Here is a 22,405-nt window from a genome sequence, read left to right as displayed (position 1 = left end):
AACCCCGAGTTCTCTGAATATATTAGCTAAGCCCGACAGAACTAATGAAAATTATTATTTTTTAGAGCCATGTACAGAGGAAGAAAGCCCAAATTCCTGTGAGGGTCTGTTGTCTTTTAGTAAGGGATCATATAGACTAGTTTGGATGGGAGAGCCCTCTAGTGGTGGCAGGATTGTATTATAATAGACCAGGATGGGCAAGAATTTTCACAGGGGGGCCGCTCCACGAATTTTGGTAAGTTGTGGGCTGCACATTTCTACTATATTACTAGAAAGAGTGCAGGGTCTGGGAGGGAGTTTGGGTGCAGGAGGAAGCTCCAGGCTGGTACAGAGTGTTGGGGTGCAGGAGAGGATGAGGGGTGTGGCCTCTGGGAGGGAGTTTGATACAAGAGGAGGCTCTGGGCTGGGACAGGGGATTGGGGTTGCAGGGTCTGTGAGGAAGTTTGGGGGCAGGAGGAGGTTCTGACCTGGGGCAGGGGGTTGGTGTGCAGGAGGGGAGGCTAGGTGCAGGCTCTGACCAGAAGGCACTTAACCACAGGTGCCTCCCAGTCAGTGATGCAGCAGGGCTCAGGCAGGCTGCAGCTAGCAGCTGCTGGCATGTCTTTGCGGCGTGCCCCTTGGGGAGGAGAGGGGCAGCAGGTCTCCATGTGCTGCCTGCCCCCTCAGCTCCCATTGGCCAGTTTCCGGCCAATGGGATGAAGTTCATGGAGCCACCTACTCCCCTCTCCCCACAGGGCGTGCAGAGATGTGCCAGCAGCCAGCTGCTTCCAGGAGCAGCTTGGGGCCACAGCAGGCAGGCAGCCTGCCTGAGCACCCTGCTCTGCCATGGGACTTTTAGGGTCCAGGGCTCAGAGATCACAAGAGGGCAGAGACCGGACAGAAATGTTAGTCATGATGGGCCAGACAGGCTGTATTTTGCTCACCCCTGTAGGTGATGCTTGTTAGTAGCAACCAGAGCCGGCTCCAGGCCCCAGCACGCCAAGCGCGTGCTTGGGGCGGCATGCCGCGGGGGGTGCTCTGCCGGTTGCCGGGAGGGCGGCAGGTGGCTCCAGTGGAGCTCCCGCGGTCATGCCTGCGGAGGGTCCGCTGGTCCCGCGGCTCCGGTGGAGCATCCGCAGGCACGCCTGCGGGAGGTCCACCGGAGCCGCGGGACCAGCAGACCCTCTGCAGCCATGTCTGTGGGAGATCCACTGGAGCCGCGGGACCGGCGAGCGGCAGAGTGCCCCCTGCGGCGTGCTGCTGTGCCTGGGGCAGTGAAATGGCTAGAGCTGGCGCTGGTAGCGACATATCAGTGCCTTTTGCTATCTTACTCCTAAGTAGCTATTGCTGTTATGGAGAGTGTCGACAAATCACAGTAGAGAAAGTGTTTCCAGGGAAATGTTGTTTGTAAGCAGCAATTGCTCTTATAAAGTGTTGCTGCAAACAAGCGTCTACTGTATGGCCTAAACTTGTCAGGTGTATCTAGCCTAGTATTGAGTATGATCAGTGGTGGTGATGATGCCGCCTTAACTTTTTGCTAGTCAGCAAGACTATACCACAGTAGGTTCTCATGTAAAGTACATTCCCCAGGCAAAAAAATTCTGTGATGTAAAAGCTCTGAGCTCTTCAGATTGTATATAAACTTGAGTACATTTTCTGATACCTTCTTAGAGTAGAACTGAAAGAGTTGTTTTGTCAGAATTACCTGTCCTTTCAAATATCTGATCTAGTTAGGTTATTCTTTTATATAAAGTGCTCATCACTGTAGAAGTTAAGTGCCTTTGAAACTTTTTAAAAGAAGCACAAAGATCCAATAGTGAAAATATTTGATTTAGTGATGTGATCCCTACTGACATTTCTAGAATGGTGAAATTTGTGTGCTGTTTGTTTTTCATTTTGTAAGTCACCTGGAGAGAGGGCTTATACGTGTTTATAGGCTAGGTAACTAACGTATATTAAACAGTCACCTGCACACTGGTTAATTCACTGTTGGCTTAGCTATGTTAGAAAAATGGACTAATGATAGTGAACGCACTCCTTTTAGCAGTGACCTTTTTTCTAATGTGGATGTTACAACACATCAAAGTATACCCTTTACATCTTTTACCAAAATTCAGGTGTATCATGTCTGTATAAGGAAAAAGATCAAAACTAGCTGTATCCCTGAGCTATTATTGGAGTACTTGTGGCACCTTAGAGACTAACAAATGTATTTGAGCGTAAGCTTTCATGGGCTACAGCCCACTTCTTCAGATGCATGAAAGCTTATTCTCAAATAAATTTGTTAGTCTCTAAGGTGCCACAAGTACTCCTGTTCTTTTTGCGGATGCTCACTCTATTCCTCCCTCCCTGTTGCTTGCTCTCCTTCACCCTCACTCACTTTCAGCAGGCTGGGACAGGGGGTTGGGGTGCAGGAGGGAGTATAGGCTCTGGGCTGAGGCTGAGAGGTTTGAAGTGTTGGAGGGGGCTCTGAGCTGAGCTGGGGGCAGGGGATTGGGGTGGAAGCTCTGGGAGGGAGTTTGAGTGCAGGGTCAATGGTCACACTACACCTAATCTCATAGAATCCACTGGACATTTCATGAGTTTTACTTTTTATTACTGTCATTTGTAGTTTATAGATCCAAAATCTTTCAGAGATTGTCACAAATCTGTGTAACATTCTCAACTGTGGGGTGTGCATTGGCCGACCCTGGATCAGGGAGCTGGGGTGCAGGAAGGAGGGGTGCAAGCTCAGGGAGGGAGTTTGGGTGAAGGAGGTGGTTCCAGGCTGGGGCAGAGTGTTGAGGTGCAGGAGAGGGTGAGGGGTGTGGACTCTGGGAGGGAGTTTGAATATCCCTTTGCCCAATGGTTAGGGCACTCCCCTGAGGGTGTGAGATCCCTCTTCAAATACACTTTCCCTCCGGTGAAGGGGGGACTCTCCTCCCAGGTGTTTTGTGCAAGTTTGAAGAAAGGTCCCAATCAATGGGCAAACTTGGAGCACGCTTACCAGATGGAGTCCCTCAGGTGAGTTAGAAGGAGGAACGCTTATTGAATTTTCCCCAGTTCATGCATTGCACTGAGATACAGGTGTCTGGACTCTTAGGGCTTGTTACACAGCAAAATTAAGTCAACTTAAGTTAGGTCGACCTCCAGCCACTGCAGTAATTCAATCAGCTGATGGTGTCCTCACCAAGAGAGCTTGCACTGACTGAAGTGAGGCATTGTGGGGGCACTGATAGCCAAGTGTGACTCACAGCTGGTGCCTTACTGTTCTGTTTGTAATTACAGATAGTTTAAACCAATGTAACCAATTAAGGCTCATTGGTTTTGGGGGGTTTTATTTTAAAATTTTGGACTAACGGGTATGAAGTTACCAGAGGATGACGAGTTCCGGAGGTTATATAGAGGCTTAGAAGTCTGGGAAAAACAAGATAAGCATGAGGTGCTCCATATAAGATTTTATTTTTATGCTCTGGGCCTCCAAGTGTATTAGATGTGGGCCTTATCATATTCATGCATGTATTGGAGTAAGGAAGAGCTGACACCCGTATTAATTTATATAAAGTTTGGACAAAAGTATAATGTCTTCAGGTACAAACATCCTAGTGACCAAAAGTTGCTTATTTAGATCTTCAGTTTCTTACATGAATATTGTTGGTAGTGTATTCAGTCCAGTTCCTCATGAATAGGAGAGCATGTCGTGAAGGACACCACTAAAATTAGAGCCTCTATAGTAGTCCAAATGGAGAGGTTAACAATTGAACCAGCATGGGGAAGAAATGTCTCCTCATGGAATGACGGTCTCCAAATATGTGCAGTGGTGTAGCCATTTTGGTCCCATGATATTACAGAGTCAAAGTGGGTGAGGTAATATCTTTTATTGGACCAACTTCAGTTGGTGAGAGACAAGCTTTCAAGCTTACAGAGTTTTTCTTCAGTTCTGAGAAATGTTTCAATATTGTAATGATGAAGTTAAGAGAAAGAATTATAAAACTCTACTAGCTACAGGATCGAATTAATTTAAAAAATAAAGAGAATCTGTGGAAAAAAGTGATGTATTTACACTTTAGCTGTGAACCTCAAGCATGAAAAATAAGGTTCAATTTTTTAAAAGACAGTTTTAGCAATATTGGAGCACAATTTCCAGGTTTTTTTCCAGCCAAGTATCAAGTTTATACATGCAATTAAGTTTTCTCTCTTTAGATTACAAATGAGACTCAAAGTTTTGACTTCTAAAGTTCTCTAGTGGTAGATCAATTAGTAAGAAAATTAAAATTCTAAGAATGTTTAAAATCAATAATCTTTTGAATTGATTATAGATTTAGACTGAGTGTAGGCTAGTATATATATTACTTAAAATGATTACAGCTGAAATCCTTCTCCTATTGAAGCCAATGGAAGTTACATAATTGACTTCCAGTATGGCTAGGATTTTACCTTATATGCTGCGGAATAGTCTGGCTATCCTAAAATGTCACTGTGACATTCTGTACCTTGGGGGAGAATCCTGTAACCCCCCATATTCATCATTTATATATGCTTGTGATCTTGCATGTAAAGGGGAAAAGTTATGATCTGCTGAAAGTCATTTCCCTAACCATATATGTAAATCATTAACACATACAAAGTTATGAGAATTATGTTGTATGGCCGCCACGAAAACATACTGTAAGTTGGGGATTCAGACAGATATTAGCTCCCCAGAGGCAACAGCAAGGGAAGTAACCAATACTCAGGTGGGGTGTGAAACAATTCACCATTGTACAGCAAGGGAGTTACAATTCAATGACATGAGGCCGCACCAGAGGAATTGCTCAGCTTTGCCTGGAGACTCAGTCACAGCATAGCATTGGGAGAGAGCTCTCCCAGCACTCTGAAAAAATCCTTCTCCGTGAGGGGAATAGCTACCAGCACTGGGAGTGCAGCTATACTGGCACTTTACAGTGCTGAAACTTGCAGTGCTCAGGGGTGTGTTTTTTCACACACCTGAGTGAGAAAGTTGTTGCACTGTAAAGTGCCAGTGTAGACAAGCTCTCAGCAGTGCCCATCCAGACATGCCTAGACTTGTATTTTCCAAGCACATGGACTGAGGGTATAAAACAGACACAGTGGCCACATGCTGCACCTTTCTCCTTCACTCACCTATGCTGCAAGCAACAAGGACACTCTGAAAACTCAAGCTGAGGGGACTGGCCCAGATTTCAAGGGTGAAATCTGTATATTAAGGACAGCAATATCCAGTGGGGTGAGAAAAATTGCTTAGTCGTTGCCCAGTCTAATAGGGTTGAGAGTTTAGACTGGGTGCTTATATATTATTTTTGTTGGCAACTAACTCTGACTTTTTGCCTGTCACTTAATATCACTTAAAATCTACCTTTTATAGTCAATACATTTGTTTAACTCTTTAGCTTTACGAGTGAGTTTGTATGAAGAGTGGGACGAATCTGCTCAGGTTTTGCAAAGGCTGGTGTATATCTATTTTCCACTGATGAAGTGGTGAACCAATTAATAAATCTGCACTGCCCATCTTGAGCAGTACAAGATGATATATTCCTGAGGTACAGTGCTGGGAGCTGGAGAGATTTGGCTCTGGTGCCTTTCTCTGTGTGATTCATGAGTGTTTCTGGGAACATTCATGCAATCTAGTTCGGTGTTGGGTCTCCACATGCTGTTGTGCTGAGTGATCACAGCACCTGGAGGGGTTAGCTTCTGGTCACTAGCAAGGCATTGTGAGAGACAGCCCAGGCTGGAGAGAGTTCAGGTCACAACGGTCCCATAGTCCCAGGCTGCACCCCGGGGATCCCGTCACAGTCACCATACTGAGTTTTTGATTGGCTAAATAAACCTATGCTTTTTTTACTAATGATGGCTAGTCATGGTACAATTGTAAGCCAACAAGTAGTGCAAAAATTTTATAGTCTCTTTCTTTGAAAGAAAGCGGGGAGATGGGAGGGTAATCGCTGTGCATGCAATCTGTAAAGTACTTCCAGAGTCTTCTAGGAAATGCTTTACATAAGGTGGAATTGCCAGACTCCAGGCTCATTTTATGTGTATATTTTTAAATACTGATACAGTGCTTTCATTGCATACATTGCCATCATGCTGTAACTAATACCTGCATCGGGTTTATTTTTCCAAGATCCATACAGGTTTACAACACCAAATAATTTGGCCTTGCCAGCCCAGCTGTGTCCCGTTGAATGAGAAACTGCTGCCTGAACTGCTGAAGGAAGCAGGATATGATACTCACATGGTAGGGAAGTGGCATCTAGGCATGTACAGAAAAGAGTGCCTTCCAACCCGCAGAGGATTTGATACTTATTTTGGTAATGGCCAGATTTACTACTTTTTTTTTAAGTACTTTTACTAACCATATTGAAAGGGGAAATATTTTTTAACAACAAACTCAGAATTAACATATAGCCAGTAAAACAATGTTTTAGCTGTTGTTCCAGCATGATACCAAAATACAGTTCTCTAATTTGGCAGACTACACTTGATAAATAAATGTTGATATCCCAAAGCCTGTTGTTGAAAATGGTCTGATTTTTAAACCCACAGAAGCAAATATATTTTTATTTTAAACTCCACATTTAACTTGTCCCATTGTGCTCAGTTTCTCCACATGCTCTTAGATGAAGCTTTAAACTGATTTTTTCATGTGTCTAGGTTTAGGTCAGACTTCTAACATTACTGTAGTTTGTGTATTGCTTTTTTTAATAGCAGTGTCTTAACTTGAAAAAGCAATAGGCATTTTACCAGACTTGGTCATTTTTTATATATTTTCTAAATACAATGTAGATTTCTTGAATTCATTAGGCACTCAGATACTACCATGATCAAGGTGTTGCAAGAACCTACATAAAATTACATTTATAAAAAACTGTTAAAGGACCTTTAAAGTTGCAAAGTTAGGCACTCAAAAGTTACACTGCCAAAATTAAGGTACCTGTGTAACTTTAATTTGGCCCAGTTATGAGTATTCATTACAATACAGTCTTTAATTGCATGAGCTTATACTGTTTTTTTCATAGGACCTCTGCCCCATTAAGTGACTGGTTAGTTATTGTTTCCTTTTTATCTTCCATATTTTATATGCGACTCCAGGCCTTAATGTACACCATCCACACGCTGCACTGAATGCAAAACTATTTACTTTCTCCTGGGCTTGCTATGATGCTCTCACCAAAGTATCTGAGTGCTTCACAAACATTAATGAATTTATCTTCACAACACCTCATGTCACATTATCTGTGAGGATAATGCTGCCTCATTTTACAGCTGGGGACCTGAGGCACAGAGATTTACACCAAAATTGTCAAGTGTCTAATCATTTTGGGTGCTCATGAGAGGGAAGTAATTTATTTTTCAGAGCTCTTAGCTCTTTATATGTTCAAACCATGATTCCAGTTGAGCTGTGAATGTTCAATGCTTCTGCAAATCTTGCCCCATCTGTCTCAGGCTGAGCATTGAGAGAAACTGTCAGCTAGTGGTCCAAAATCACTAGATGCTCTTTAAAAACAAACAAACAAAAAAACTCCTCACAATTTATTTCTTGTTTTCAAGAGCATATTTCTGATGTTTCCTTTAGAAAGCCCTTCCATGTCTTTTTTGGATGTCCTGTGCATCTATGGAGCTTTTCACATAAACAATATGGTATAGTTGGAAGTTGCAAAATTTGGCTTTGGTTTGTGATGGGGTTTCATTAGGTTTTTAGATGGAGTGGGTTAGAAGAAGAAATGTTTTTGGTCAAAGACTTGGATTTAGAAAATGAATCTGCCCCCACACTGAGCCTAAATTTGGTTGCCTTCAGGGTATGCTTAGCAAAATTCCCCTGTTATTCTGGATAATTTTTGAGTGGTAAAGTTAGGGTTGATTTAGGAATGAGGTTACAATGGGTTTTTGAGGCAATTTCATTGCTTTCAGTCAATGGGAGTTAGAGCTGTGCAGTATCTTTTAAGATTTGACCCTTGATGAACATAAAATTTATAGGAGAGCCTTATTTCTGATTCTTAAGATCCATAACTTATTCTGTAAAGAATAATTTGTTTCTTTCACCAGTTGGTGTCAGCAGCAGATCAGAAATCACCACGCAGTTAACATGGAAAGCATTCCTGTAATCTGTTACCAATCTATAAATGTAAAGATTACGATAATTCCAGCATTCATAGTATCTATTTAGGTATAAGTATTCTGTATGTTTACAAAACCATAACTAAAAGTTATTCTAGTTAGCAACAGGCTCAGAACATGTGCATTATTTTAATGCTAGTATCTTTGATTTATATGCATACCAATTTATATATAAAGTTATTGAACTGCTCTTAAAATTTTTCTATGTTTATATAATTGATACATAGAATTGTATTTTGTGCTTTATTTTCAAATAAATACAAAATGAGAAATGTTAAGGAATGTTGGACTGATTAGCCTTGTTTTTTTTTTTTTAAAAAAGTGAAACTCTGAAGGAATAATTTTTCTAAATCACAAGTAGTAAATTATATGTTGGCTTGCTCACTGTCACCTTTTCCCTGTTCTAGGTTATCTTCTGGGAAGTGAAGATTATTATTCCCATGAACGTTGTGTGTTCATCAGTGCAAAGAATGCAACACGCTGTGCTCTTGATTTTCGAGATGGAGAGGAAGTTGCAGTTGGATTTGGAAACATGTATTCCACTAATGTATTTACGAAAAGAGCTGTAGATCTTATAGCCAACCATAAAACTGAGAAGGTGCAGTAGACAGCTGTTGCTTTTTTGAGAACTTACTTTACAAGTTTCTTAATATTTTCAAGCAATATTTATTTATAAGACTTGAGCTTGCTTCATAAACAATAGCTGATAAATATCTAGATACAGAGCTGCATTTATGATAACCCTCACTGTCTTATCAGTGTAGCTAGCCTTGTGCTGCTGTCTCAGAGGAACAAAGACCTACACTAAACCTAGAGTTAAATAGGACATACTCTCTTATGAGTGCAGGTTTTGCAAAATACAGGTTGATCCACTAGAAAATAGGCCCAGATCAGCAAAGTGCACTTATCTGAAAAGTTCAGCAAATAGAAACGGACAGTATTTCATTGACACTTTAATGTTCAAAGCCCTTATAGAGTAGAACCTCAGCATTATGAACACCAGAGTTATGAACTGACCAGTCAACCTCATACCTCATTTGGAACTGGAAATATGCAATCAGGCAGCAGCAGAGACAAAAAAAAGGCAAATACAGTACCAGTACTGTGTTAAATGTAAACTACTAAAAAAAACACAGGGAAAGTTTAAAAGAAAGATTTGACAAAGTAAGGAAACTGTTTCTGTGCTTGTTTCATTTAAATTAAGATGGTTAAAAAGCAGCATTTTTCTTCTGCATAGTAAAGTTTCAAAGCTGTATTAAGTCAATGTTCAGTTGTAAACTTTTGAAATAACAACCATAATGTTTTTTTCAGAGTTATGAACGTTTCAGAGTTACAACAACTTCCATTTCTGAGGTATTTGTAACTTTGAGGTTCTACTATATTGTATAACTTGGTGCACATAATAGTTGAAAAGACTTCTACAGGAGATACACAGTGTAGGATGGGGCTGGATGTGAATGAAGATTTTAATCATTGCACAGAAAAATAATTAACATAGCTTTACTTCATATAAGGGATATTGTATAAATAATGTTCAAACTCACAAGCCAGGAACGTTTCCCTCATTAGAATCATCTTCCTTATTAAGATACAGTGTGCTAAATGTAAAATATCTTAACCTGTATTATAAAAAGAAGCAAAGTTGAAATTCTTAATTTATAGATCCTAGAAAAAATCCAGAATCTCTCTTTCACTCCTCTAATATAAAGACCTGTGACCATGACATAAACTTTTGTATTAAACACTGCAGTTCAGCTAACCCTCCACCCCAAACTAACTTTGTTGTTGTTAAAACTCACAACAAGATAGTACAAATGGGCTACCTTGCTTTGGACAAGAACACATAGAATGCTAGTATGTGGGGCTAATTGACATATTTGTAACAAATGCATTATTTTGTTTTACTGCAATCTGACATATTACATTGTTAATTTACAGATGCACATACTAAAAGGGAAACTGCTAAGTGAAAGCATGACAATTTTCAGAACTGAAATGTGTTTAAGACTGAATTTTTTTGGCTAAACTTCAGCCAGAGCAGTTCAGCTGTTTTCAAGAATAAGTTTAGGGGGAAAATGTTTTGTTAGTACTAAAAAAAAGAAATCTGGTGACTTGTCTTTGAGGAGTTCTCATGGCCCAGTGCTTGAAATTTGGCAGAAGGGGTGGACTTTGTCAGGGAAGTGCCTTTTGTCATCTTTGTGAACATGCACCCAAATTTTGGCCAGTTTATAAACCCTTGAAAAACCTCAGTTTGCACATGCTGAGTAGAGACTTGCTGGAGTTTCACAGCTACATTGAATATAAGAGTCTGACTGCAGTAGGCATGCTCAAACCTGGGTTGAGCAGGACATTCCCTGCAGTGGCAGAGGAGGCACCAGAACTAAGAACAGGAAGCCTGTCTTTCCTGTGTTGTCAATGATACCCTGCCCTACCTTGTCCCTGACTGTTGGGGCCCAGGCAACATGGAGGAGGAAACTGCCTCATTCAAATGCAAAAGAGGGGAGAATAGATTGGAACTAGAGGCTGGCAGCGTGAATGGACTGGGATTGTCTGGGCGAGCAGACAGGAGCTAGGGAGGGAGATAGGGAGGAAAAGGATTTTAGGAGCCGGTGTGTGTGTGTGGTGGGATGGAGGGACTGAGATGAGATGAGGAGACTGGGACTTGCTGAAAATGAGACTGGGACTCAGTGGGGTGTAACTGGAGGCGGGTAGGTAGATATGACAAGGAGCCAGAGAGCAAAGGGAGAACTGGTACAAGGATGGGGGGAACACTGAGCTTGGATGAGGAGTTCTGGGAGTCTGGTGGTGTAGGAAACGTGGGTAGGTGTGGGGAGAGAAACAGATTGGATGAGGATCCTGGAAGGGGTGATTGGGACTGACAGAAGTCACAGAGTGAATGGACCCTTTAAAGGGAGATGGGGCTGCAACAGTGTACCATTATTAATTATCTGCTTCCCAGCCTGAGAAGGTGGGACTAAGAAGCATCAGATGATAGTTCTTCTATAAGGTCCAGGTATCCATTACACTGAGAGAGATCATTCTGGGGGTTAGAATCACAGTGAGTGGGAAGGTTCTGAGCCAGGTTTTGTGGGAAGCTTGGTACCCCAGGGGAGCCAGCCTGGGGACCCACAGGGTCAGAGAAACCACAGGGAGCAAGCAGGCTCCCATGGAAGGCTCTGAGAATGGTATTCCAGGGGAACTAGCCTAAGGGCAGAGTGTTCCATACCAGAGCAGGAAAAAAACTTCAAAGATTGCCCAGAAAAGGGCTGGGAACAGGATCCAGAGCATGTGCTGAAGAGACGTCCCAAAGGGCAGAAGAACATCTTTTTTTTTTTAATTTGTATTTTATTTGGCTGGAAGACTATGCTACGTATCCAGTACAGGTGGAGAGCCTAGGAGACCCATCTCAGGGAAGGAAACTGAGGCAGAGAGTTGTAGCAGTGCCACCCTTCCCCAGCAGGGGGTGCTGTGAGGCAGCCACACCCTCTGACAGTTGGGCATGGTACTGGGAGCAAGGAGGGGGTGATTAGAACATGCTGGTCAAGGGGACTGGGACAAGAAATCTGAGGAGTGGTGACTGGAACTGACCAGGTAAGGTGAATGTAACTGAGACGAGGAGCCAGGGATGAGAAAGAGAAAGGACTGGCACAGTTTGGAGAGGATAGGGCAGAATAAGGGGGAATGGGCAGGAAAGTGTTAGTGCCAGTAATGGAACCCAAGGTTCCTGAGTTTTACCATTTCTCTGCTGCCAGCAAACATCTGTGAAAATCACTGGCGAAGCATGTGTCTTATTCCCCTCTAGTGCTGGTCCACTTAGAGGATAACAACCTATTATTGGTATCAATTACTCCATTAGCTTCAGGTGTAGAGGTCAATATGGTGGACTTAAATGTTTTAACCCTGCTAATGACCCATGTGGGTGTCAATATGATGCCACATTGTGGAATTTGTCTTCCTTTATTTTTAAAGCCTAGGAAATTACAAAAAACTCTATTAAAAGAAAAGTAAAATTGCAAAGTCATGCACTCAAGTTAGGGTATGCCAGAATTAAGGTTGCCTGACACACCTTAATTAGGCTCCCTTGTGTATTTGTGTTGTGATAGTCTTTTACTGTATGATCATGTACTATTTTTGAGTTATTAGTTTGCAGAACTTGTACAAAGAATTTACCCTGAGGTACTTAGAATACAACTTAGCTTGCCAATAACTAACTGAACCAATTGCAGGAAGATACTTAGTGGAATGAAATGGTCTGTCATTGGTTTAAAAATAGGGATGTAAATAGGGATGTAAAAAGAAAATGCAATGGAGATTTTTGTGACAAATGACACCATCACTAACCAGGATATTTTGCACATGAAATATGATTGTATTTTGAATAATGAATCTGGGAGTCAGACTTTTTACCCAAATCCTGTTTACAATTTGCTATTTGATGACTTACAGATTTGTAAAACTTTACTGTAGTAATAGAAACAGTATTGTATGCAGTTTGGCCTTGCTTTTGAAAAAAGGATAGGAAGCTAAGTTGAGTGGCAGGAAGATCATAAAATCAACTGGCTTTCTTACCATTAAAATCTTCACTAATATTTCAGTGCCTTTTATAAAAAATCTCTCCCAGAATTATGTATATCTTATGCTTAGAGAAATCAGGAGGAAAACAAGACAATTGCTGAATTAATTGGTTCATGTGATTTTTATTTGTTTATCTATTCATTTAATGCCTGGGTACTCTTCTCAACTAGCTTGCAAACTGCTTTTTTTCCTCCGTAGCCTCTGTTTCTCTACCTTGCTCTCCAATCTGTCCATGAGCCCCTTCAGGTCCCTGGGAAATACATGAAACCGTACGCCTTCATCAAAGATGAGAAGAGACGTCATTATGCGGGAATGGTGTCCATTATGGATGAAGCTGTAGGAAATGTCACTGCAGCCCTGAAGAGATATGGACTTTGGGACAACACAGTTCTCATCTTCTCTACTGGTAAGACTGTTTAGTCACATACATTAAATGAGTCACCTGAATATAAGCTGAAGACAGACAAATCTAACCACTAAGTGATCCATTTCAGAACAGATTTTAAATGCACAGGAGCTATAAAAATAAAATAAACTTTTTCTAAAAGAGGATAAATTTATTTTTCCCTCTTAAATGTAAATAAACAATTTTAAGGGAGTGTTTCTGAAAACAAAGGATTAATGCCAGTGTCAAGAACAATATGCAGTGCAGAAAGGCATTGTACAAACTTACTGAGAGCCTTGTGTGAGTTGTTGGGGGTCTTCAATTTCCTTTACATTCACTTGCTTTTAAGGTTACAGTACCTCTCAAGATTGAGCATTTATTCACACAGCTCTGCCAATTCACCTCAGTCCTGACTTATGGTGCCCATTTTTCCAGGCACTGTTCAAACTGTCCCTTCTAATGTTGATACAAACAAACATACAGCAGGGACTTGAGTACACCGGGTAGTGACAGATACCCTGTGACATAACTGCCTGGACAATTTATGTGGCCACCCCGTTATCTTTCACCAGGGTATGTATTTAATCTTTTCTTACAAAGTAACACAGTGTAATGCAGGTTTAAAGCAAAGGGAGGCTTCCCTGCACTCCTCAGCCTGGGTTCATCTGCTGAACTTCCTTCTCAGTTCCCCCTTGCTTCCTCTTCCTTCCACTTATATCCTTCCAATTACATTGTTAGCCCAGTGTTTACCACCCAGGTGCTCATAGTCCCCCAACTGAAAGTGTAAAATTGGCTTCAGTTAAGACTGCTCTCTTCCCAGTGCTGCAGCAAACACAGTGACCAAGGTGTCACCACTAGTATGCTATCACAAATTGATTGAGGCCAAACATCTGTGTTTAATTATATATACTTTTTGGCTTGACTGAAATATTACTTGGGCACTTAACCTCCTGAAACAAATTTCCACTAATAAAACCAGCTTTGATACTTGCTGATGGATTCTTAATCTGTCAGATTGAGATTGAAAGCTTTTCAGGGCAAGAACTGTCTTCTACTGTATGTATGTTTAGCACACTGGGGACCCAATCTTGTTTAAAACTTCTAGGCTACTACTGTAATATTTAAAAAAAAAAATACAGTCTCCCTTACATCTGAACTGAATAGAACTGAATTTAGTTGAAATCTAGAAGTCTTCATAGGATTCAGGGGAATAATGCAATGTTCTGCATCCTTCAAAATGTTTTTCCCCCTCCCCACTTGGTCTGATTTGAGAGGGGGAATAGCCCTTCAAAGCTTCCAACCTTTACTGTACCCAGGTTTTACTTACTATGGTTTCCTTGGGGGTAGGGCAGGAATTCCTGAACATCTCACTTTGTATTCATTGAAATATTTTGAATGTAACAGCTCTGTTAGCTTTGAGGCTAAAATCTGCCTACTCATTGAGATTGTATTCATATTCCGATCCCGGTTCAAATTAGGCCTAATACCTGTACTATGTAAACATCTTTGTTCTGGGAGGAACCCCCATTATAAGATGTATTCATATTTGGAACTTCATATGAGCAAAGCTGTATGGAATCTGATATCAATACTTACTGCATATGGTAAAATTGCACCTTCCACTCGTGACCCCAGTACAGCTATTTTCAGTATAATTCTTTCAGTAGATTATGGACTAAAACTAAAGACATCTGAGCTGGAAACATAGTAGTTACACTTAAACTAAGTTTTTCAATCAATTAGCTTGTGCTTTATAAAATCTAGTATTTTTCTTACCTTCGCAGTATACTGTTAATGACAGCTATCTGTAGTTGATTATTTAGATATGTTTAGACAAGTGTCGGGCTGTCAGGAGGAGCCCAAGTCACAGTTTTATCCAATGGGATTTGAACTGTATTGACAATTTAAACTGCCAGAAATGGAACTTAACGATTGGAACCCAAGGAAATTGGGCCTAGATCAGGCAAATCATAGGTCAGTTATTCATTTTTCCAGTCTTCTTACTTCACTTTGCACACCTATTGTCTATAGTAAAACACTGCATGCATTAAAGGCACAGCTTCCAAAAAAACACATGTTGAAACTATTAAATCTATTCAGCTTCCTTGTATTACACTTAAAAAAAAAAAAATCTTTAAGTTAAATCTTTGAAAAGACCATAGGAAAGTATTTGAAAAGAGAAGCCCAAAGTCATGCAGCTTGGTGTCATATGGGGACTTGGTGCTGTTGTATCCTTGCAGGTTATTTACACCGTTTCAGTTTCTCAAAGGTGCTCCCCATAAATGGGAGTGTAGATGCCTATTTGCAGCTATAACATCAGTGGGTAAGGAGGGGGTAAACCCCTCAAGCAGGGTGGAGCTGACTTATGCTTAATTATGGAGCTTAAACTCCTGCTACATCCAAAATCTCAGTTCCCATCCCAACTTCCCCTCAATGCTTTCTCCAGTGTAAGGCATGCTCTCCCTTACAAGTCCCAGCCTGCTCAATCTTTCACGTTCTGCAGTTTACCTCCCAGTAAGAAGAGATCCCCTTCCTTCCTGATCTTTCTCACTTTGCTTATCTTCTGAATTTACACCTTCTTTTCAGCCCCCCAAAACTTGACTTCTCAGGGGAGTCCATATCATTATACTCCTTACTGATGGACTAGGGGGTTAAACCATAGACCCTCTTTCCGCCTTCCCTCCCCCTACCTCAGGCCAGGGCAAGGGACAGATCCTCCACAGCACTCGGAATTCCATCCAAGATATCTCTTGCCCTGCTGCAGGACTGATTTTACTGACTCGCCTCCCAATTTTCTCTGACCCTGGCTAATCCGCTCCGGGGTTCCTCACAACCTGAAAAATTCAAGTAGCACTTGGGACAGAGAATATAATAGCAATTGGACAACCAGATATATAAAAATTGGCCCTGTCTTGCCAGAGTCATAATGTAAAGGTGATAACCTGGGGCATTGAAATTGGTGATGGAGGATGGAGTAAGGAGTCTTAAGACTACAGCCCGGATGAATATCAATTTTGTCCACACTTCCCATTTTAACTGGAAATTCCCGAAGTCCCTTCTTCAAGGAGGATCATAGGCTGTAATTACATAAGTATAGTAAAGCCCACATTTGGATATCTTCCTCTCATTGCTACAAATCCTAGCACAAAGTTATGTATTGATACTGTTCCCTAATGATTTGCTGTTGTTAGCTACGCTGATTGATGTTACTGCAACAAATGTACAGTCTCCCTGTTGTTGACTCCTTTAATTATGGACTCTAATATAAAGAACACTTTCACTGGAGTCTCACTGAATTATTACAGAAGTTGTTTTAATCTTCACTCCCAAAGAGAATAGTAGAGAGTTCAATAAACATTCTTTCTCTTTCTTCCTCTTTTTGTATGATATGGCCTAACCAGAATTCCCTTGAAAACATGCCAGTTGGCAAATGGAACTACTGCACATTTTAAAAGGACCTTGTAAAATGTATATAGGGACTCCAGATCCTCTTTAAAGTGGTCTAATGGAAACCTCAGGCCAGAAATGAAATAATCTGACCATTAATACAGTCTGTCTTCATAAGTGCATCACGTAAGTCCACACTTCTGCTGTCTTACTGTTTTTTTTTTGTACAGATGAACTTTTTGCACAAGTAAATAGGCAAGAGTAAGCTAGTGAATTACAGTGTTACCCAACATTATTTTATAATGCAAGCATTTCCACAGTTGCTTTGTTAGTCTGAAACCAGAAATAAATGAGCTATTAATTATTAAATGATTAAAATATCAGAAGAACAGTGATATCAAGAACTACCAAGTGGTTAGAAAATTATACTGATATATCATTCAGTAAACTTGGTTTTACAGAGCATCATACATACTCCGCTTCCATAATGAAATGGGTAGTGTCAGTGAAATGACTGTGTGCAAACAAAGCAGATATTATGTATGCAGCAATAACTCTATGACAGCCTTGGGCATTAGAACATATGTAGCTGAAAAGAACAGGACATTGGGGTTATTCCCCTTTGAAAAGTGCCAGGGAGTCTAACTTTCAATAAATTGAAGGGGACCTTCCTTCAAAATCAGAAATAAAGGATGTAATCTCTACCAGTTCAGCAGTCTTCTATCTCAGTAGTCCAAGTCTTTTTTGGAACATGGACAATGACTACAGGTGAGAATGCTACAAGTTGAAATCAGGCGTCACTTCGTGTAGCACATATGATAATATCTTGGATGGAAACTTACCAGCACTATAGCAAGCTAGTCTCATTGAGTTCGGCATCCGTTATTTTTTCATTAAAATCGATAACTTATTTAACCTTAAACTTTATCCTAAATGATAAGATGGTCATAACTGCCAAAACAAAACCATAACTTTCACTTAGAGCCCTGTGTAGGACTACTGCCTAGCCCTGCAGTGGGACTGGAATCACATGGGTTCCAGAGTATCCACTGCCATAATAGCAGGAGAGAGATTAAAGAATAGTCCTGTGTAGGACTCTACTTTTCCCTCGCTCGCTCCCAGCCTCTCGTTCACCTCTGTAAACTCTCTCATTCTGGAAAGTATTGCAGTATCTTAGTTACCACAAGAGAGTCCTGTAAGATGTAATGTACTGCTTTTCCTTTCAAAACTTGGTTTACATAGATTTTATAAAATGTTGGTTTTCTTTTAGCTAACAGAGCATGTGGCAGACTATTATTTTCCCTCTGAAGATGATCTTGTAGCATTTTACATGTGATTGATAAAGTTAAGGGCAAAATTGTGTAATATATGCTTGTTGTGTGTTGCAGGAAAAAAAACTTTTTCCCCACTATTCTTAGTTTTTGACACTTTGAAAGACTACATTGCTTATATAAATATTAGTAATCTGTAAATGGTGTTGGAGGATTAGGATAGTTGCAGTTGTACATAATTGATTAAACATAGTCATGTTAAAGTTTCACTAAACACTATTTTGAGCATATCTGATTTCAAAAGGCTTCTCACATACCAAAATAAAAAAATCCCAGTAAAACTCCCCAATTAGTTTAGCAATATAAAAGTATATAGAAAAGCAATCACATGATAAAACAATTAGCTGTTTTAAAACTCTGGCCAGACTAAAACTTTTAAAATGTGTTTTTCCATCTTAGCACAGATTAAAGTGGCTAGCGCGTTTGTGTCCATACTACAATTTTTTACAACTATGGCTTAGCCATGTTTAAACTAAATATTTGTACCTGCTCAGTGCTCAAATTGAGTCTTATGAGATGAGAAAGGTGATAATAGTCCCTCTGGACCCACCTTGGGTCATAAGCAGCATGAAGACACCTTCTGTAACTCCCCATTCCCCAATATCTAATTGACCTTGAAAAACCTTCTGTCCTTTCCCATCCATTTTCCCTTCTAGCCTATCATCTCACTCTTGTTCTATGAGCTCTCCCATTAAATTCTCTTTTGCCAGGCTGACCTCCTTCCTGGCCTTTGCTGCAGATTAGGTTGAGGACTACAGTTGTGGCTTTACATGCCACTGTGTGCTGTTCTTCTGCTTCCTGGGAATAAGGTCCTAAGCATGGGCTCAAAGACCTATAGGCCATCCTCCACCTTTTTTCCTGAAGGCCTTTGTATAGTCCCTAAAGAAAACTCTTTCCTATCTTTCTGGCTGGTTTGAGAAAGTTTTCTTTTCACAAGGACTACTGCTTCAAGGTAGCCTAACATACCAGAAAGGCAGAATGGCTCTAGCAACTCAGTTTCTGATCCTGTAAGAAAGGTTAATTTTGAATGCTGTGCTCATGGACACAGTTTTGCATGAACCTGGTTTCTTGTGGTATGGACAGAGTCTTACAGGGTTTAAGAACAAAAGTAGTCTTTGTAGAGAATCCCATAGTGCACAGCACAATGTCAGCTGCAATTCAGACACCATGCTATTTCCAAATTTGGAAATTTGGTTTGGTTGAGGGAACTTTCATGGCCTTATTTGATTGAGTGTGTGAATCTCCAAGTATTACCCACCTATTTAGGGTTAATTAAACTCATTAAAATATATGCAGATGGTATACTGGGTAATAGCACCTACACTTTAATTGGGTGATTGCACATTCAGTATAAACAACCTCAGGTGCTTATCTTTTGGACTTACATATTTCAGTGCTGACTCTGAGTCCTTTTTTGTGGGATCTTTCCTTAGTGAAAAACAAGCCTTCTTGTTAGGAATAAAACAATATTGTATCACCTTGCAATAGCTTTGCGCATTATGCAGGACATCAGAATTGATTCTCTAAGGGATGGTGTGGGTTAGAGTAGTGTGAGAGCTGTTTGGAAAATGCCAGTTATTATAAGTGGAATATTTTGCAGAAATATTCAGTCATGAGGTTTGGATGAAAAGCAGAATATAGGCTAGTTTCACCTAGTATTAAGGCTTAATTGTTTTGCATGCCTGTAGTGTTGTTATGCCAATAATATAAAAACCAGCAAGATCTTATTAAAGAGGATAAGGCAAAATGCCATATTTGTTGTGAATACATAGTAAGCAGTCAGTTGTAGCTATAACATTCCATTCAGTTTCACATTCATTCACACACACACAGGTTCTGCCAGATTGTTATCATAGTTACCAGCCTTAGAGTTGCTTGTGCCAAGCCACTGGCCAGGTGGCCTGGACACGAGGATGAAGCCAAGTCTTGTCAGATACGCATCTGATGCTCCTGGAGGATGGTTGAAGAACCAGACTCAAAGTTCTCAGTTTTTAGAGTCTGTCTTTATAAGAATTCATCCTCATTCAAATCCATAGGGTTTTCTTTGTCATGCTGTTTTGAATTTGAAGTGATAATCAATCGCTGTTCTCATGTTTAAAATGATAGTCCATCATGCAGATGGCACAGTAGTGACAGCTTGTTGTTATCTTATTCTTCAGTTTTTTGGCCCCTCTGTCCTTGGGATAGTTGGGAGTGGATTCCTGTTTTCCCTTCGGGGTCATCTGGTTATCTCCATCCTGTGCATCCTTTGGCCGAATGTTCCTGGGTAGTTATTGTTTTAGGCTAGCACTTCAACCTTTTATTACTCATTCAAACATTCATTTACAATGAATTTACACCCTATTTCACTTAATACAACTATTCTCAGATCATTGGGGCATGACAGACTCCAATGAATCTATCCATGCCACTTGTCCCACATAAAAAAAAAAAGATAGGAATGTAAAAGTGGAGGAACAACAAATCTTTTTCCTGAATTCAGAAAAAACATTTGTAAGGTATTATCGTATCACTTTGAGGACAAACTCTTTGTCTCAGAATGTTTTTCTACAATTAGCACAGATCTTGCAAACTAAGAGGCCTACTTCACTTAGCACAGACTCAGCAGGCTGAGAAAACAGGCTGAGAGACCTATTTCTTTCTAATAATACAAGCCAAATCCTGGGTCTGTACCAGACCATATTTTCCCCAAAACATTTAATGTATTGTTACTTAATCCAACAGTGTGGATGGTCTAACTTGGCTACAAAAAGTTGCCGTTTTCCACAGTTATTCAGTGAAACCACCACTGATATTAATAATGCTAGTTTTTGTCCTATATGGTCATGCCTTTAAGCTGAACTTGATGGCCGCTATCCAAGGTTGTAACACTAAAAACTGAGCTCTGAACTGGGAACTCTACATTCTCCCCACCTGTCTTGTTTAGTTGAGGCTTATGAATGTGTACCTATTTATCTACACTATGCTTTTTATCCCTGAAATTTCCCACTAGTGTGTCTGCTGGTTGCAATGGTGGAAGCACTAGTATAGACCAGGCAGCACAGGAATTTTAACCACCAGGTCTGATCTGTGCAGTTTTAGACGACACTGTGCTTCTAATGCAAGCAGCCACTACACTAGGACTCCTGCCATTTCTACTACTAGGTTTTAGGGGCAAAAAGGTTAGTGTACACGGCCTGGGTTTATATGCATATGGCTGAAATGTTTTTTCTTACTTGGGTTTATGTATATATCCAGCATTTTTTTTTCCAAGCTTTGGTTTACCATCTATTTTCCTTTTAGAAAATACAGAAAAATCTGTAGCATCAGTCATTAACCATAATGACATTTTTCTGACGTGTATTGAAGTACTTCTGGAATTAGAGGCATATTTAGCCCCGGCATGATTTTTAGCATGGACTAGCAATATTTAATACAGAATTAAATTAAACACAGCTTTGCCCCATAGGAGGGGTTATGCACTGACCCACGATAGCACAATTGCTGACACTAGGCCCTGCCCTAGGACACATACTCGCTTTGCACCACAAATTCTGAGGAAAGCAAGAAGGAACTGGGCATACAAATTGTAGCCCAAGGTTCCCTCTCTATCCTTAGCAGTAGCTTTCTGATGTGAAACTATGTACAGGCTGATACCTGAATTTGATCCAGGATATCTGATTTTTGTTTTTAATTTGGTTGCTAATTTCATAAGAACATAGGAGCATAAGAACCACCATGCTGGGTCAGACCAAAGGTCCATCTAACCCAGTGTCCTGTCTTCCAACAGTGACCAATGCCAGGTGCCCTTGAGGGAATGAACAGAACAGGTAATCATCAAGTGATCCATCCCCTGTCACCCAAAAAAGATATATTGGACTTGGAAAAGGTTCAGAAAAGGGCAACAAAAATGATTAGGGGTATAGAATGGCTTCTATATGAGAGGAGATTAATAGGACTTTTCAGCTTGAATGACTAAGGAGGGATATGACAGAGGTCTATAAAATCATGACTGGTGTAGAGAAAGTAGATAAGGAAGTGTTGTTTACTGCTTCTCATAACACAAGAACTAGGGGTCACCAAATAAAATTAATAGCCAGCAGGTTTAAAACAAAAGGAAGTATTTCTTCAGACAACGCACAGTCAATCTATGGAACTCCTTTCCAGTGGATGTTGTGAAGGCCAGGACCATAACAGGGTTCAAAAAAAGGCTAAATTCGTGGAGGATAGGTCCATCAGTGGCTATTAGCCAGGATGGACAGGAATAGAGTCCATAGCCTCTGTTTGCCAGAAGCTGGGCAAGGGGATGGATCACTTGATTACCTGTTCTGTTCATTCCCTCTGAAGCATCTGGCATTGGCCACTGTCGGAAGACAGCATACTGGGCTAGATGGACCTTTGGTCTGACCCAGTAGGGTGGTTCTTATGGTTTTATCCTGGGAAATTATATGGCCCTTAATGTCCAGGGTAGTCACATACGCTTTTGTAATATAAAAATAATAGCAAAAGCTTGGTTTCTTCTTCTAGTAGTGTCAGTAATGGTGCTCCACTTCAGTGTGCATGCATCCCTATCCCTTTGAGCAAAGATATTTTGGTAGGAATGCCCATTTGGACCACGCATGCACTCTGCACATTCTTATCCTCATGGCCTGTACCG

General features: G+C 40.7%; 1 protein-coding gene across 2 annotated transcripts in view; it reads left to right on the top strand.

Moving 5' to 3' along the window:
• The window catches only part of ARSB (arylsulfatase B), an 88,512-nt gene that overhangs the window by 712 nt on the left and 65,395 nt on the right, over nt 1-22,405 (top strand). The window contains exons 2-5 of one of the 2 annotated variants that reach the window (XM_030567409.1): nt 2,888-2,982; nt 6,098-6,284; nt 8,499-8,689; nt 12,865-13,072. In XM_030567409.1, coding sequence (XP_030423269.1) covers nt 2,941-2,982; nt 6,098-6,284; nt 8,499-8,689; nt 12,865-13,072 — 628 coding nt within the window. In that variant the 5' untranslated portion in view covers nt 2,888-2,940. The remainder of the gene's footprint in view (nt 1-2,887; nt 2,983-6,097; nt 6,285-8,498; nt 8,690-12,864; nt 13,073-22,405) is intronic. The other variant, XM_030567408.1, reaches the window with a different exon arrangement.

The sequence above is a fragment of the Gopherus evgoodei genome, chromosome 6 (assembly GCF_007399415.2).
Source record: "Gopherus evgoodei ecotype Sinaloan lineage chromosome 6, rGopEvg1_v1.p, whole genome shotgun sequence".
NCBI lineage: Eukaryota > Metazoa > Chordata > Testudines > Testudinidae > Gopherus > Gopherus evgoodei.
This window is presented reverse-complemented; position numbering and strand designations above follow the sequence as displayed.